Source organism: Rhineura floridana, chromosome 21, assembly GCF_030035675.1.
Source record: "Rhineura floridana isolate rRhiFlo1 chromosome 21, rRhiFlo1.hap2, whole genome shotgun sequence".
Classification (NCBI taxonomy): Eukaryota; Metazoa; Chordata; class Lepidosauria; order Squamata; family Rhineuridae; genus Rhineura; species Rhineura floridana.
This window is the reverse complement of record NC_084500.1, coordinates 11,147,752-11,162,993: the sequence shown is the minus strand read 5'-3', so window position 1 is coordinate 11,162,993 and position 15,242 is coordinate 11,147,752. Positions and strand designations below refer to the sequence as shown.

Genomic DNA, 15,242 nt, shown 5'->3' with positions numbered 1-15,242 from the left:
GTTCTACTTTTTCCTAGGTGTAGAACTTTGCACTTATCCCTGTTAAATTTCATTCTGTTGTTTTCAGCCCAATGCTCCAGCCTATCAAGGTCCCTTTGAATTTTTTCTCTGTCTTCCAAGGTATTAGCTATCCCTCCCAATTTTGTATCATCTGCAAATTTAATAAGCATTCCCTACACCTCCTCATCCAAGTCATTAATAAAAATCTTGAAGAGCACTGGGCCAAGGACCGAGCCCTGTGGTACCCCACTCGTTACTTCCCCCCAGTTTGAGAAGGAACCATTGATAAGCACTCTTTGAGTACAATTCTGGAGCCAACTGTGGATCCACCTGATAGTTGTTCCATCCAGCCCACATTTAGCTGGCTTGCTAATCTAAATATCATGCAGAATTTGTCAAAAGTGTAGCTAAAGTTGAGATGATGATGATAATGATGATTGGAGAGCCAGTGTGGTGCAGTGGCTAAGGTGTTGGACTACGACCTGGGAGACCAGGGTTCGAATCCCCACATAGCCATGAAGCTCACTGGGTGACCTGGGGCCAGTCACTGCCTCTCAGCCTCAGAGGAAGGCAATGGGAAACCCCCTCTGAATACCGCCTACCATGAAAACTCTATTCATAAGCCATAAGTCGGAACTGACTTGGAAGCAATCCATTTCATTTTATCATTATTATTATTATTATTTACATTACTATCCTGCCTTTCCTCTCAGGATCCCAGTGCAGCGAACAAAAACACCCTAAAACCGCATAAAACAGACTTTAAAATATATTAAAATAAAATGTCTTTAAAAACATGTTAAAACAAAGCATCTTTTTTAAAAAAAGCTTTAAAAACATCTTAAAAAACAATTCCAGCACAGACACAGACTGGGATAAGGTCTCCGCTTAAAAGGCTTATTGAAAGAGGAAGGTCTTCAGTAGGCGTTGAAAACATAACAGAGTTTGTGCCTGTCTAATATTTAAGGGGAGGGAACTCCAAAAGGGAGATGCCTCTACACTAAAGGTCTGCTTCCTATGTTGTGCGGAACGGACCTCCTGATAAGATGATATCTGCAGAAGGCCCTCACCTGCAGAGCGCAGTGATCAACTGGATATATTAGGTAAGATGATCTTTCAGGTATCCTGGTCCCAAGCTGTATAGGGTTTTGTACACCAAAACCAGAACCTTAAACGTAGCCCGATAGCTACTGTACACAGCATTTCCACAGTCTACCAGGGAGGTTACCCGATCAAAGAAAATGAGATAAATTTAGTCTGGCAGGATTTGTTCTTGACATATCCATGTTGGCTTCTAGTAATTACTGCCCTGTTTTCAAGGTGGTTACAGACTGGCTGGTTTATAATCTGCTCCAGAATTTTCCCAAGGATCGATGTCAGGCTGACTGGTCTGTAGTTCCCAGGTTTCTCCTTTTTGCCCTTTTTGCAAAGATAAAAGACAGCAGTTCCAACTGGTTTTCAGCCAGTTCCTTCAATAGTCTATTAGTCGATGCAGTTCGTCAAGCCCTGGAGATCTGAATTCATTCAAAGTGATTAGGTATTCCTTAACCATTTATCTATCAATCTCAAGCTGCAATCCTGCCCCTTCAACTTCACATTTGCAAAGAGGGTCTTAAAACCTCTTTTGGGAGAAGACTGAGCCGAAGTAGGAATTGAGCACTTCTGCCTTTTCTTTGTCATCTGTTACCATTTTGCCATCCTCTGAGTGGCTCAACCACTATTTTCTCTGCCTTTTACTATGGATGTACCTGAAGAAAGCTTTTTTGTTGGTTTTTAGTGTCCCTCACTAACCTCAGCTCATTCTCAGCTTTAGTCTTCCTGACGCCATCCCTGCAATTCCCTGATACCTGCCTGTACTCTTCCTTTGTGGCCTGGCCTTCTTTCCACTTCCTGCATGTGTCCTTTTTTGTTTTCAGGTCATCTCTAAGCTTTTTGTGAAGTCACATTGGCTTCTTCTGCTGTTTCCCCCCTTTTTTCCTTGTTGGAATTGTTTGCAATTGTACCTTCAGAATGTCCTTTTTTAGACACTCCCACCCATCTTGGACTCCTTTTCTCATTAGCATCACTTGCCACACAACCTTATTTACCATTGTTCTGAGTTTATTAAAATCGGCTTTCCTGAAGTCCAGGTTACGCGTATGGCTATTCTCAGCTCTCGCTTCCTTAAAATCAAGAACTCTAGTATAGCGCGGTCACTTTTCCCCAGAGTTCCTGTTAACTGCCACTTCATCCACCAAGTCATCTCTATTGGTTACAATCAAGTCCAGGATAGCTGATCCTCTGGTTGCTTCCTCCACTTTCTGTAGGAGAAAGTTATCTCCAACACAAGTCAGGAGTTTCTTGGAGGGGTAGTGTTTGGCAGAATTTGTCTCCCAACAGATATCGGGGGCATTGAAGTCCCCCATTACTACTACATCATGCCTCCTCGAAACATTGGCAATTTGCTTTTGAAAAGTTACATTCTCATCTTCTCCTTGATTGGGTGGTCAGTAGTAGACTCCAAGCACCACATTCCTTTTATTACTTGCCCCATTAATTTTAATCCAGATACTCTTGGTGAACCTACAAAGCTCGTTGTCCTGTATTTCTGTGCAGGGATATATATTTTTGACATATAGTGCGACTCCACCTCCCTTTTTTATTCCTTCTGTTCTTTTTGAACGTCATATCCTTCATTTACTGTATTCCAGTCATGAAAGTTGTCCCACCATGTTTCAGTTTTGCCTATCAAATATAACTCCTTGATTCTTGCCTGGTCTTGAACCCGGGACCTTCTGCACACAAACCCTGTGGTCTTCCACTGAGCTCCTCCTTAAAAGGCAAGATCAAACAAGACTTACTTTGGGATAGCCATGCTCTCTGGAGTAAGCTGTGTAGACCTCCTGAAGGATCCCTTTCCTCTTCATTGCCTCCATTTCGTCCTTGTAGAGGTGATCCAGGCTGGCGTTCCGGCAGCCGAATAACAGGATCATACTCCTCCCCTTGATCCCTAGAATCAGAAGCCCCCAAAATCAGGTTGCCTTCCTACGGTATTCAAGGGGGGACGAGCGGAAACAGTTATCCATTGGCCCCAATTTAATTTGTGCCTATTTCGTTCCCATGGAGGTGACTGGGCTGCAGCGCTTAAGACTGCTGGCAGCCGAGTGGGCTCTCATGACGGACCAGCCCATCGCACAAGTGATCAGGGATGAGGCCCTCCAGATGTTGCTAAACTACAACTCCCATCAGCCCCAGCAAGCACGACCAGTGGCCAGGGATGATGGGAGTTGTACTGCAGCAACACCTGGAAGGCTAAAGGCTCCCCAACCCTGCAGTGGAGAAATCCCTGCATATAGAAAACTAGCCTGTCCCATGCCCTGTTTAATCGCCTGCCCACTACCCCTTTCAATATCTGGTCCACCGGCGCCGTCAGGGCAAGTCTTTTGGTCAAATGTCAAATGTCCACGGCTCCACTCAGGGGCAGGGGGGTCCCCCCCAACATAGCAGGGCTGGCTAACCACATTTCAAAGCAAGTGAAGAGATATGGGTTAACCTCTAAAGAGCCCACCACTATGCCTTGTAAATCACATCCAGAGTCTAAAATTACCCAGGCTGCATACTCACCACACGTTTGAAGCACATGACCCCCCAAAGAATCCCGGGAACTGCAGTTTGTTACTGGTGCTGGGAGTTGTAGTTTACCCCTCACAGAGTTACCTCTCCCAGGATTCTTTAGGGAAAGACGTGTGCTTTCAACATATGGTGTGTGGTGTGTGCGCAGCCCTAACCTACACTGCTGATCTATGCTACTAATTTTCATGGCTAAGGAGCCGGTGACGTGATGCCATCTCTTACCTTTCGTTTCCAAGTTGTAGAGACGCTGTTGCCAGAAGCTTCTAAACGGCGCCATTCCTGTGCCCGGCCCAATCAGGACGCATGGTTTGCTTGGGTCTTTGGGGAGCCGGAATCCATCAGCGCTAGACAAAAGCAAGCACCACCAAGGAGCACGTTCCGTTATTCATCAGAAGTGGAGAACGGCAGCAGTTCAGTGGCAGAGCATGGTCTGAAATCCTGGGAAGCCACTGCCAGTCAGTGTAGACAATACTGAACTAGACAGAGCAATGGTCTGATCCAGTATTCCTTTATTAAATTTACAGCCTGTCCTTCCTCCCAAAGGAGGACAAGGCCTATTTAAATCAGTCCTTAATTCAGAGTCATGAGGACTAGAATCTTGTTTTAATTTTGAGGGATAGGCTGCAGCTCAGTGACACAAATCTCTGCTCTGGATGCTGAAGGTCCCAGGTTCGATCCCCGGCATCTCCGGGTAGGGCTGGGAAAGACTCCTGTTTGAAATCCCAGAGTGCTGCTGCCAGTCAGTGCAGGCAATACTGAGCAAGGTGGACCAGTGGGTCTGACCCAGTGTAAGGCAACTTCCCTTGTTCCTATGAGGGGAATGGCTAAATGAGCTCCTGGGTCAAACCAGGAAGCCCACAGTTCAACTCTGATCTCTCTCCTGAACTCACTAGGTGATCTTAGCTCAGCCTCAGGCTGCGTACACACCATACATTTAAAGCACGTAATTCCCCCAAAGAATCCTAGGAACTGTAATTTGCCTCCAATGGAGCTGCTATTCCCAGCACCCTCAACAAACTACAGTTCCCAGAATTCTTTGGGGAAAATAATGTGTTTTATACGCATGGTATGTAAACAGCCTCAGTCCCTCACATGTAACACGCACCCCCTTGTGCATATGGAGGCAATTTCTTTTTATACGTTGTGTGCATGCTTACAATTTATACAAATATTTGATATTTTAAAAAGCTGAGCTACCTTATCAGGGTGTTGTAAAGAAAAGGAACCTGCGGACCTCCAGATGTTGCTGGACTCCAACTCCCATCAGTCTCTCTTCCTCCCCCCCCCCACAAGTGTGGTTCTCATGGCCAGAGATGACAGGATTTCTAGCCCCCCAACAATTTCTGGAGGGCCAATGGTTCCTCTTCCCTGAAACAGAAGCTCCGCTTTGTAGAACTGGAAGGACGCAGGGGACTGGCAATAAGATGCTGCAAGATTCCACCCAATCCATTCCATTCCCACTCACTCCAGGTTTTCTGTCCCCCCAATCAATCAGCATTCCATGACCACGGAGCATGCCCAGCCCTAATTGGGAGTTCTTTCCTCCCCCCCTCCAGGTTCCTTCCCCTAGAGATTCGTTGTACTTTTGCAGGCTGGGGCTCCCCCAAGTCCCCTGATACCTCCCGGTTGAGAACATAAGGGGAGACCTGCTGGATCAGGCCAAAGGGGGCCCATCTCATCCAGCATCCTGTCCACACAGTGGCCAATCACATTCCTCCATGAAGCCCACAGGCAGGGCGCAAAAGCAACATCCCTCCCTCATTGTTACTCCTAGGAACATAAGAAGAGACCTGCGGTTGGATCAGGCCAAAGGGGGCCCATCTACTCCAGCATCTTCTTCTCGCTGTGGCCAGCCAGATGCCCCAATGGGAAGCCTGCCAGCAGGACCTGAGTGCAGCAGCACTCTCCCACCCCAGTTTCCAGTGCCTGGAATTCAGAGGTATATTGCCTCCAACAGTGGAGGCAGAATGGGAGTGGTGGAGCTGTTTTGGCTGCATAAGCAAAAGCACTTTGTAGCTTGAACTAAACACTTATAGAGATGGACTGGGGGTGAGTTGTAAAAGCTGTGGGAGGATTCAGTACCATCCACCACTTTGGCCCTTTACATTGCATGATTCAATGCTCGCCCTTTAAAAAAAAAATCCCCACATTTAGACAAGTAGCATGTCAGGGAGAAGGCTAAAGTCCTTAATCCTATTTTTCTGTGTGCATGTTATGATGTAGATTTTGTTGTTGTTCAGGGCGGCAAAAGCATAAAATCAAGTTCATGCGTCTTATGCATGATCAGGAAAGGCCTGCACAGAAAGACATGAGAATTCACCAAAATTTTCCTGTTATCCAGTTCTTGGCTACTTCATTACCTGCGTACAAAACACAGAATTGTCTTGCTTAAGTCGAGAGTGTTCAGCCAGGTGCTGCATACCCCATGATGTACTGGACCTTTTCCATCTGAAAGGAGGAAGGGAAAAAGACAACATCTATTTTGTCATGAGGTGCTAACATGAGATGAAGACAATATCAGGACTGGCGTCAAGTGTTGGCATTGTTGGGCATTTGCCAAGTCCCATACTCCAGCAGGGAGCCCCAAAAGTAGGTGAAGCCAGAGCCAATGGCAGGCAGTGCCAACTAATGCATAGAATCATAGAATAGTAGAGTTGGAAGGGGCCTATAAGGCCATCGAGTCCAACCCCCTGCTCAATGCAGGAATCCAAATTAAAGTATCCCCAACAGGTGGCTGTCCAGCTGCCTCTTAAAGGCCTCCAGTGTTGGAGAGCCCACCACCTCCCTAAGTAACTGGCTCTATGTCCCGCACTCTGGGACGATTGAGAAGAGATCCCAGCCCTCCTCTGTGTGGCAACCTTTCAAGTACTTGAAGAGCGCTATCATATCGCCCCTCAGTCTTCTCTTCTCAAGGCTAAACATGCCCAGTTCTTTCAGTCTGTCCTCATAGGGCTTTGTTTCCAGTCCCCTGATCATCCTCATTGCCCTCCTCTGAACCTGTTCCCGTTTGTCTGCATCTTTCTTAAAGTGCAGTGTTCAGAACTAGATTCAGCACTCAAGACGAGGCCTAACCAGTGCTGAATAGAGAGGACCTAGTACTTCACATGATTTGGAAACAATACTCCTGTTAATGCAGCCTAAAATAGCACTGGCCTTTTTTGCAGCCACATCGCCCTATTGGCTCATATTCAGCTTGTGATCAAGAACAATCCCAAGATCCTTCTTGCGTGTAGTATTTCTGAGCGAAGTATGCCCCATCTTGTAACTCTGCATTTGGTTTCTTTTTCCTAGGTGTAGAACTTTGCACTTATCCCTGTTAAAATTTCATTCTGTTGTTTGCAGGCCAATGCTCCAGCCTATCAAGATTCCCTTGACTTTTGTTTCTGTCCTCCAGGATATTAGCTGTCCCTCGCAATTTGTATCATCTGCAAAGTTAGGAGGCATAGCTAATACCCTGGAGGACAAATGTCCCCCCCCCCCATCCTCTTCCCTGCTGAGACCTACAAGGGCAATACTGAGACTATAGAGGAAGCTGACAACCAGAGCCACCCCCAGACTGATTTTGTAAGCAGGGAGGCAGGCAGATAGGTGAGGGCTGGCTGAAGGCCAGCTAACATTGGTGGGCAGTGCCCCAATGCCCCCTCCCCATGGACGAGCCTCCAATTGAGTTACTCCTGTGTGGCGTCTCGCTTCAGGATGCAGCTATTACCTCTGGTCCTGTAGGTGACCACAGCGACTGTCAGATGAAGTTCTCCAGGCTCCTGATCCTGCGAGGAACTAATGGAGTAATATCTGGGTTTCAACAAAGGCAGCTGGGACAGGAGGAAAGACGTTGAGACCTCAACAGACAGGAACTCCTCTAAGACCTCCAAGATGGTGGGGCTGTTGTGAAACTTCCATTTGTTGTATACCTCCAAGTTCTAAAATGCAAAACATACAGAGATGGGTGGACCGCTTAGCCTGGACGTCTTCCAGAAGCATCAGAGAATCTTCTCAAGTTCAGAACGGAGCCAGCCTCCTTCTCCTTTAATGAAGGACATCAGAAAATCCAGACTGGTGGTGGATCAAACCAAAGGCCCATCTAGTTCAGCACCCTGTTCTCGCAGTCAGGGCTGGCACCAGAAGGCGGCCAGGTTGGGCCCTGGCTGAGGGCCCCTCCTTAGGGAGGGTGGGTGGGTAACGCTCATTTCAGCAATCTGCGATGGCGTTGGCTCCTGACCCTGCCGCAGATTGCAGACAGGGAGCTCCCAGGCACCCACCCTACTTCTGCACAGGCCCACAATGCCCGCCTGCACACCCCACCTACCTTTCCCTTGAAATAAATGCTGGCTTTATCAGGGGCGCATGCCTGCCATCAACCAAGATGGCGGCCGAGGCTTCCCTAAGGGGCTGATGCAGGTGCTGCGGCCTGGGGCAGGCTGGTGCCCAAGGTCCCAAGCATGGCTAATGCCAGCTCTGCTCGCAGTGGCCAACCAAATGACCATGGAAAGCCTGGAAGCAGAATGGGAGTGCAACAGTGCTGGCATCTCCAGGTGAGACTGAGAATGTCTCCTGTCTGAAACCCTGGAGAGCCTCTGCCAGCCAGAGTAGATAATACTGAGCCAAATGGACCACCGGTTGACTCAGTATGAGGCTGCTTCCTATGTCACGCCCAAATAGGGCTCTTGTCTGACAGCAACTGTACCGTGATCCTGAATTTTGCCAATGTGGCCAGTCAGTGCTCCTTGATCAATCACAGCCCCCTTCTTAGTTTTGATTTTTAATCTATTAATCAATCAACTGGGGTTACACGTAGGGATGTTGGTGAATTCCGTCAGAAATGGAAATGAGAGTGGAAGTTCCCTCAATTCACTTGCTTATCAGAGTCATGGAACAGAAATCACAGAAGAGAATACAAGCGATATTTGCTATTAGGGGTTGTTTTAATCCGCGAATCTAATGTAAATAATTAAACTATAAACTGCATTGTTTGGGGCATTTCCCTTCCATCAAAATGGATTTAAATTAATGACATAATTAATGATGTACATTTTGGCCATAGTTTTAGCAGAAACCGAATGGAAACAGTGCTGATTGCAGTGAGCCCAGGACGAGACACAAATCCCTGCCTCCTTACATCTCCAGCCACAATGCAGTGGCAATGTTAGCAAATGAAAAACAAGCACCCTGCAGAAGCCTCCCCTACCCAGCAGGCAAATTTTAGGGATTCCCCTTTGATCATGCCAGAACTCACATGGCCTAAGAGGTCCAGCCTTTTGTTCTCTGTTTCTCCCTTTGCCAGCTGGGAAAGCGTTCTGAGCAACTGTTGGGAAGGGGGTGTAGTGACATCCAGGAAATGCATCAAGGCTTGGGAGAGGGTACAGGCTGGAAACTTCTTGTCTGCCGCCCAGTAGGGCCCTGGAATTGAAGAGGAAATGAGGGGGAAGAAACATCTTCAGATCTCCAGAAGAGGAAGTCAGCTGGGGAGGGGATTTCACATACAGATCGAGGCAGACCAAGAAATAGGTGTGATCGCTTTTCGGCCCTAAAGCTTTAGTTAGAGCTCAGCAGCCAACTCCAGTTAGTGGTACCGTTAGGGAAGAGCTTTGGGTCAGACTCAACTAGATGGAATAGGAAGGGCCTCCCGCATAAAGCAGGCTTACCACATTTCCAAGAATGTGCATAGATGTTCCATCTAAAGAGATAGTCCTCTGGAAGATTAATAAGGCCAGGATCTAAAATTACCTAATTGCACCACTAAGGGCTCATATACACAGTGGTTTAGTGTGTGTTTGGTGCTACTCACGTACCCCTTTAATTTGCATGGTTCACATGACGTTACTGGCAAACAAAAGCTATCACACAGTTCCCCCCCCATACATCCGTACTAACCCAATCCTCTGATAATATGAAAACAGATGGAAAAAACATCTTCACTCCATATCTCTAGTGCTTGCAGATGCTTTGCTCCAATGCTTTTAGGTGGGTGTGTCAATTGTTCCCCTCTCCATGCCCACTCCCTCCTCCTCCCTTCGTTCATTTCATTTCCTGTGGGCTGACAAACAACTTCCGGCTGCTCTCCCCCATTCTGCAAGCCTTTTTTATGTTGCTGCAAATGGCACCTTGTTTTTTTGCAAATGTATTTTGCAGCATGTTATTAACGCGATAATAGTGCATTAGCGGTGGATTTATACTGGAATGTCCGCACATCTATTCCACTTTATTAGCTGTTCTGCAATGCTTCCCCGAAGTTACTGCCTTATTGCTATCTGGAGGGGTGCTCTTGCTCTGTAGCACAACAACTCAGGACCAAAAAAACAACAATGGGACATTTGTGGTATGAAAATCACATGATTTCAGCAGGAAGCTGAACAGGACATTCACCAACTGAAAATTAAGCAATGTATGTCCACTCTGAAATGTTTGCCAGTACAAACACTATTGAAAGTGGGATTGCGTATAACCGCCCAGACACCATCGTGAGCACAAATCATCATAAATGCGCAATAAAAAGGATGTCTGCAGGTGCCCTTAGGGCAGTATTCAGCTAAATCCTAAGAGTAGACTGGGGATGGGGGAGAATTTTGATTCATTTTGCATTTCAAATTTTCACTTTCCAAAACAATTTGAGAACCGAAACACAGCCATCATTCTAAATTCACACTTACTCAAATTTTGCAATGCCGTTCGCCAACCGAACAATGTTTACAAAACTGCACGTAGGAGGGGAAAGCATGCATAAAAATGAATATATGAGTGAAAAACGCATATGACAAAAATGGTTTGCAAAACTGTGTCCATTAGTCAACACTGCCTACAAAAATGTGTTTATTAGGAGAAATTCGCACTAAAATGCTGGAGAATTTTCATGAGGATTTTTTCGGAGGGGGGGGATAGCAAATTGTTGCAGAAAAGAGGGGAACTGAATTTAAGATTAAAAAATGAGAAACTGATAGGTGAAACTGACAGATCTTTCCATCCCTATAGTAGACCCACTGACACTAACCAACCTAAGTTGGTCATGTCTGTCAGCTTCAGTGATGTACCCCTGGTCAGACTGACATTGGCTACAACATGTAGTTTTGTTTAGAGGGTACAACTTGAAGTTCTACAGCTCTTTTCGCCCCTTGTGATTTACTTGCAAATTGCAAATTGCTCCCCCATTACCTAGTTTTTAATGCTTTCCTGTCTAAGGTCCGTAACTTACGATCACGACGTGTTTCCAGCCTAATGATCTCGTCCGGCGGAGGCGCATCTGTGATACGGGCAATGATGCCATCTACAAGACTTTTATGGTTGGCAGGGAAGATCCCAAGATGATCTCCGGGTAGATACTTGACTTCCTGATTCGTCTCACAGGAAAGCTTAATGAGGATGGTAGCCCGACTGAAACGACAAAAAACAACAACACCAGACTGGTCTTAAGTCAACCGTCACAGGATTTCCTTGTTGACACCATGGGACAGGATACACTTCAAGTGCCTGGTGCGGAGAAGTATTGTCTCTTATTTCGATTCCCCTGAAAGCGTCTTGGCCATTTATGGGAAACAATGTCAAATCGCAGCACAAGGGGATTTTTCACTTGGCTGAAGGAGGATGAAAAACTGCAACTGGTGTAGGTAGCCTTCAGCCTATGGGCCAAATGCAGCCCAATGGGCCCCTCTGTCCAGTCCTCAGGTCTCCAGTCCACATGATCTCCAAAATCATATATATATATATTTTAAAAAGCAATGATGCTCAGCATCTGACTGCAATACCTGGACTTTGGACTTTGCAGATTCTGCCGAAATTTGAGCTTCGTTGGAATGACGTTTTTCCCATGGATGTCACCGAGTGCTGTGGAGGGGAAAAAAAGTTGCCGTTGCTAAATTGAATTCTAGAACATTCTGGATGATGCCCTTGCTCAGGAGATTGTTTACAGCAGGTATGGAGATCCTTTGGCCCTCCAGATTTTGCTAACCTACAACTCCCATCAGCCCCAGCCAATAGCCAAGGATGATGGGAATTGTAGGTTAGCAACATATGGAGGGCCAAAGGTTCCCCACACCTGGTTTCAGGCAGGGTGGAAGGAGATTGAATGAAATTTAACAGAGATAAGTGCAAAGTACTACACCTTGGAAAAATAAACCAAATGGACAGTTATAAGATAGGGGATACTTGAATATGAGCCAACAGTGCAATGTGCCTGCAAAAATGGCAAATGCTATTTTACACCTCATTATCAGAAGTATAGTTTCCAAATCACATGAAGTACTAGTTCCCCCCTATTCGGCACTGGTTAGGCATCATCTTGAGTACTGTGTCCAGTTCTGGACATCACACTGATGTAGACAAACTGGAACAGGTTCAGAGGAGGGCAATGAGGATGATCAGAGAACTGGAAACAAAGCCCTATGAGGAGAGACTGAAAGAACTGGGCATGTTTAGCCTTAAGATAAGACCGAGGGGAGATAGGATAGCACTCTTCAAATACTTGAAAGGTTGCCACACAGAGGAGGGCCAGGATCTCTTCTAGAACATCCCAGAGTGCAGGACACAAAATAATGGGCTCAACTTGCAGAAAGCCAGATTTCGGCTGAACATCAGAAAAAACTTCCTAGCTGTTAGAGCGATACAACAATGGAACCAATTACCCAGGGAGGTGGCAGGGTCTCCAACACTGGAGGCCTTCAAGAGGCAGATGGACAGCCACCTGAGTATGCTTTAATTTGGATTCCTGCATTGAGCAGGAGGGTGGACTCAATGGCCTTTCAGGCCCCTTCCAACTCAACAATTCTATGTTTCTGTGTTTATACCTTTGCCCAAATCCAGATGCTGAGAGTCATAAACAATCCTAAAATCCTTTGGGTCCCAGGTTTCTTTACATGTATAGGCCTTTGGAACCAGGATCCTGTTCTTTCCACGGATATCAAAAATTTCACAGGCAATCTTTGAAAATACAAAAAGAGGAGATAAGACTAAAATTATGGAGGGCTGTTTAGCGTGGACTGTAAGCAAATACATTCATTTCAATTGATTAATTTGAAACCTTTTTCAAAAAGATTCTTTCAATCTTACCTAGAGAGATAGTGGGCTCTCTGGCACTGGAGGCATTCAAGAGGCAGCTGGACAGCCATCTGTTGGGGATGCTTTGATCTGGATTCCTGCATTGAGCAGGAGGTTGGACTTGATGGCCTTATAGGCCCCTTCCAACTCTAACTGTTCTATGATTCAATCCAATGTAAATGCAAATGCAAAAGCATCACCTTCATTCTTCTGTAGGGCTAAGCCAAAAAGTAGCGGGGTGGGCAGGAATGTGGGGAAGGATTTCCAAGAACAACCTCATCAGCACTGAAATTTCAATGATTTCTTGTGGGATGACACAAAAGGGACAACGTTGTTTGCCTGTTCGGGAAGGATGGCCCTGAATAGGCTCGGCTCACCTATGTTCACACAGGGGAAGGGCCATAGCAGTAGAGCAACTGCTTTGCATGCAGAAGGCCCCAGATCTGGCATCTCTGGGTACAGCTGCGAGAGGCTTCCTGTTTTGAAACCCTGAAGTGCTCCTGCCAGTCAGTGTAGACAGTACTGAGCTAGATGGCATAAGGCAGCTTCCTCTGTTCCTATAGTTGTCAACATTTCACAGATAAACAAGAATGTTCTCGTGCATGAACAGGTGGGGCTATGGATGGAGTCTTGTGCGTGGTGGGTGCGCAGTGGCATGGCCACCTAATGGGCCACGGTGGGGCCACCCAAACTCAAAAACAAGCCACTAGTAGAAAGCGGGACCCAAAAGTACACATGACAACATGAAGGCAAGCCACATAGTACATGTGGCGCATTAAAATACATAACACACACATTACATGTGCACAATGTTGCATTTATACCATTTAGAGGATATTTGGTCACATTTTACAGTTGAGGAATGCTGAGGCACAGCAATAAATAACTAGTCCAGGAGCTGTCCGCCAATTCACAGCCAGAATTCCCAAGCAGACCTAACAGTTACTTAATTATAAGAGCATGTGCTTCAGTATATGCAGTTGCTCACCCTATCCCCGAGACTTTGTACCCTTCCCCAACTCCCTATGCTATGGCTTTCCAGATTTTTTTTTAACTACAACTCCCATCATCCCTGACTATTGGCCATGCTGGCTGGGGCTGATGGGAGGTGACAGTCCCACATCTGGGGGGGCACTAAGTGATGTCAAATCTCCCCTGATATTCCACACTGATTCTGCACTGATCTAGTTCCAGATGGATTCAACAATAAAGATTATCATTACTGTAGAAATTAGTAACTGAGACTGGGAGGTAATGAATTGATCAAAAGCCATCCAGTGGGTTCCATGGTTGAGTGGGGACGTAAACTTCTCTGTCCTACTATTAAGGCAAGGCTGGGACAATCAGATGCATCACGCATATCCAGACCTGGGTTCACCCCAAGCTTGATGGTCTGAGGAGGAATTGACACTGCAAATGCAGTAATACTCTGTTAAGTAAGCTTTTAGCGTTTCCAAGTGAGAACTGCAACAAAATGTTACAGCATACAATGCCAGCTAGCCAGATACTCCACAATACTCCATTCCATTTACCCTCTTCCCCCATATTTTCCAGAACTGCCACTCCTAGACACTCAGTATGCAGAGTATGCTCAGTCTTTATTGGCCTGTTTTGGGGTTCATCTCCCTCTTAATGTCCTCTCGCTGCTCCTGTGCATGGTTGGTGCCGTTTTGGATACATAAGGACCAACGCTTGGAGAATGAGTTTGCTAGGATGGCATACTGGGTCAATGCAAAGGCTTTTTATGGCTGGCTATTGTTCCAGATCTCTGAACTCCTAATTTCATCCCCCCCACCCGAATTCTTGGAACAAGGCTGGGGAAACACTTAACTACACACCTTCCCTGACATAGAGTGGCCGTTAATTCAGCCAGATAGGCGACTCACAAATAAAATTTTATTATTATTATTATTATTATTATTATTATTATTATTATTATTATTATTATTATTTCCACCACTCCAGCCCAACAATAGAACCCCCCCATCTCCCCCATGTACAATCCCCAGGAACTAGTTACTGTAGGTACCTTGAAAGTATTGACTGCCCACATTCGAAAAGCTTCTTCCTGCCCATTGAGTTCATCCCCTTCGCCCATCGGGGTGAGTGGAGACGCCCCCAGCTGCGTGAGCTTTTGGTATACAGCATGGGCAAAGGCACAGTACTCTGGATACATGCTGGAACCCAGGCCAAACACAGCGTATCTGTTGCAAGGAGAGAGGTGCATTAACAGTCTTCCTTGATACAATTAAAAAGACAGGGTGGTGTGTGGCGACTGGTGAGTGATTTAGAAACATCTAATACTGCACCTTTGCCTGTGTACAGTAGGCTAGTTTCTACACACACCACTCTCTGTCTTCCATCCAAACAAGCAAGAGATATTATCAGAGTTCAAGGACACAATCCAGCCAGGCCAAAACAGTCAGGGTGCAATGCTGGGGCGGTGAGTTCCAAGGGCCAGACAGAGAATCCGAGAGATTTGGTGCCCAGTCCTGAGGTTTTCTACCACTGGAATAACGAATAGTGTTTTAACCTTGTTAAAGAAACCTTCAGTTGATTAATCTTGTGTTTTAGTTGATTACTCAAATAATCAAATATGCATATGT

The 15,242-nt window shown here is 46.1% G+C and overlaps 1 protein-coding gene across 1 annotated transcript in view; it reads right to left on the bottom strand.

Annotated features, from left to right (window-relative positions):
- Positions 1 to 15,242, bottom strand: part of NOS2 (nitric oxide synthase 2) — a 41,454-nt gene that overhangs the window by 4,651 nt on the left and 21,561 nt on the right. The window contains exons 16-24 of the mRNA XM_061604943.1: positions 14,666 to 14,840; positions 12,387 to 12,519; positions 11,349 to 11,427; positions 10,799 to 10,977; positions 8,846 to 9,009; positions 7,322 to 7,532; positions 5,973 to 6,060; positions 3,835 to 3,956; positions 2,841 to 2,989 (exon numbers count right to left, since the gene is read on the bottom strand). Of these exons, the coding sequence (XP_061460927.1) occupies positions 2,841 to 2,989; positions 3,835 to 3,956; positions 5,973 to 6,060; positions 7,322 to 7,532; positions 8,846 to 9,009; positions 10,799 to 10,977; positions 11,349 to 11,427; positions 12,387 to 12,519; positions 14,666 to 14,840 (1,300 nt within the window). The remainder of the gene's footprint in view (positions 1 to 2,840; positions 2,990 to 3,834; positions 3,957 to 5,972; positions 6,061 to 7,321; positions 7,533 to 8,845; positions 9,010 to 10,798; positions 10,978 to 11,348; positions 11,428 to 12,386; positions 12,520 to 14,665; positions 14,841 to 15,242) is intronic.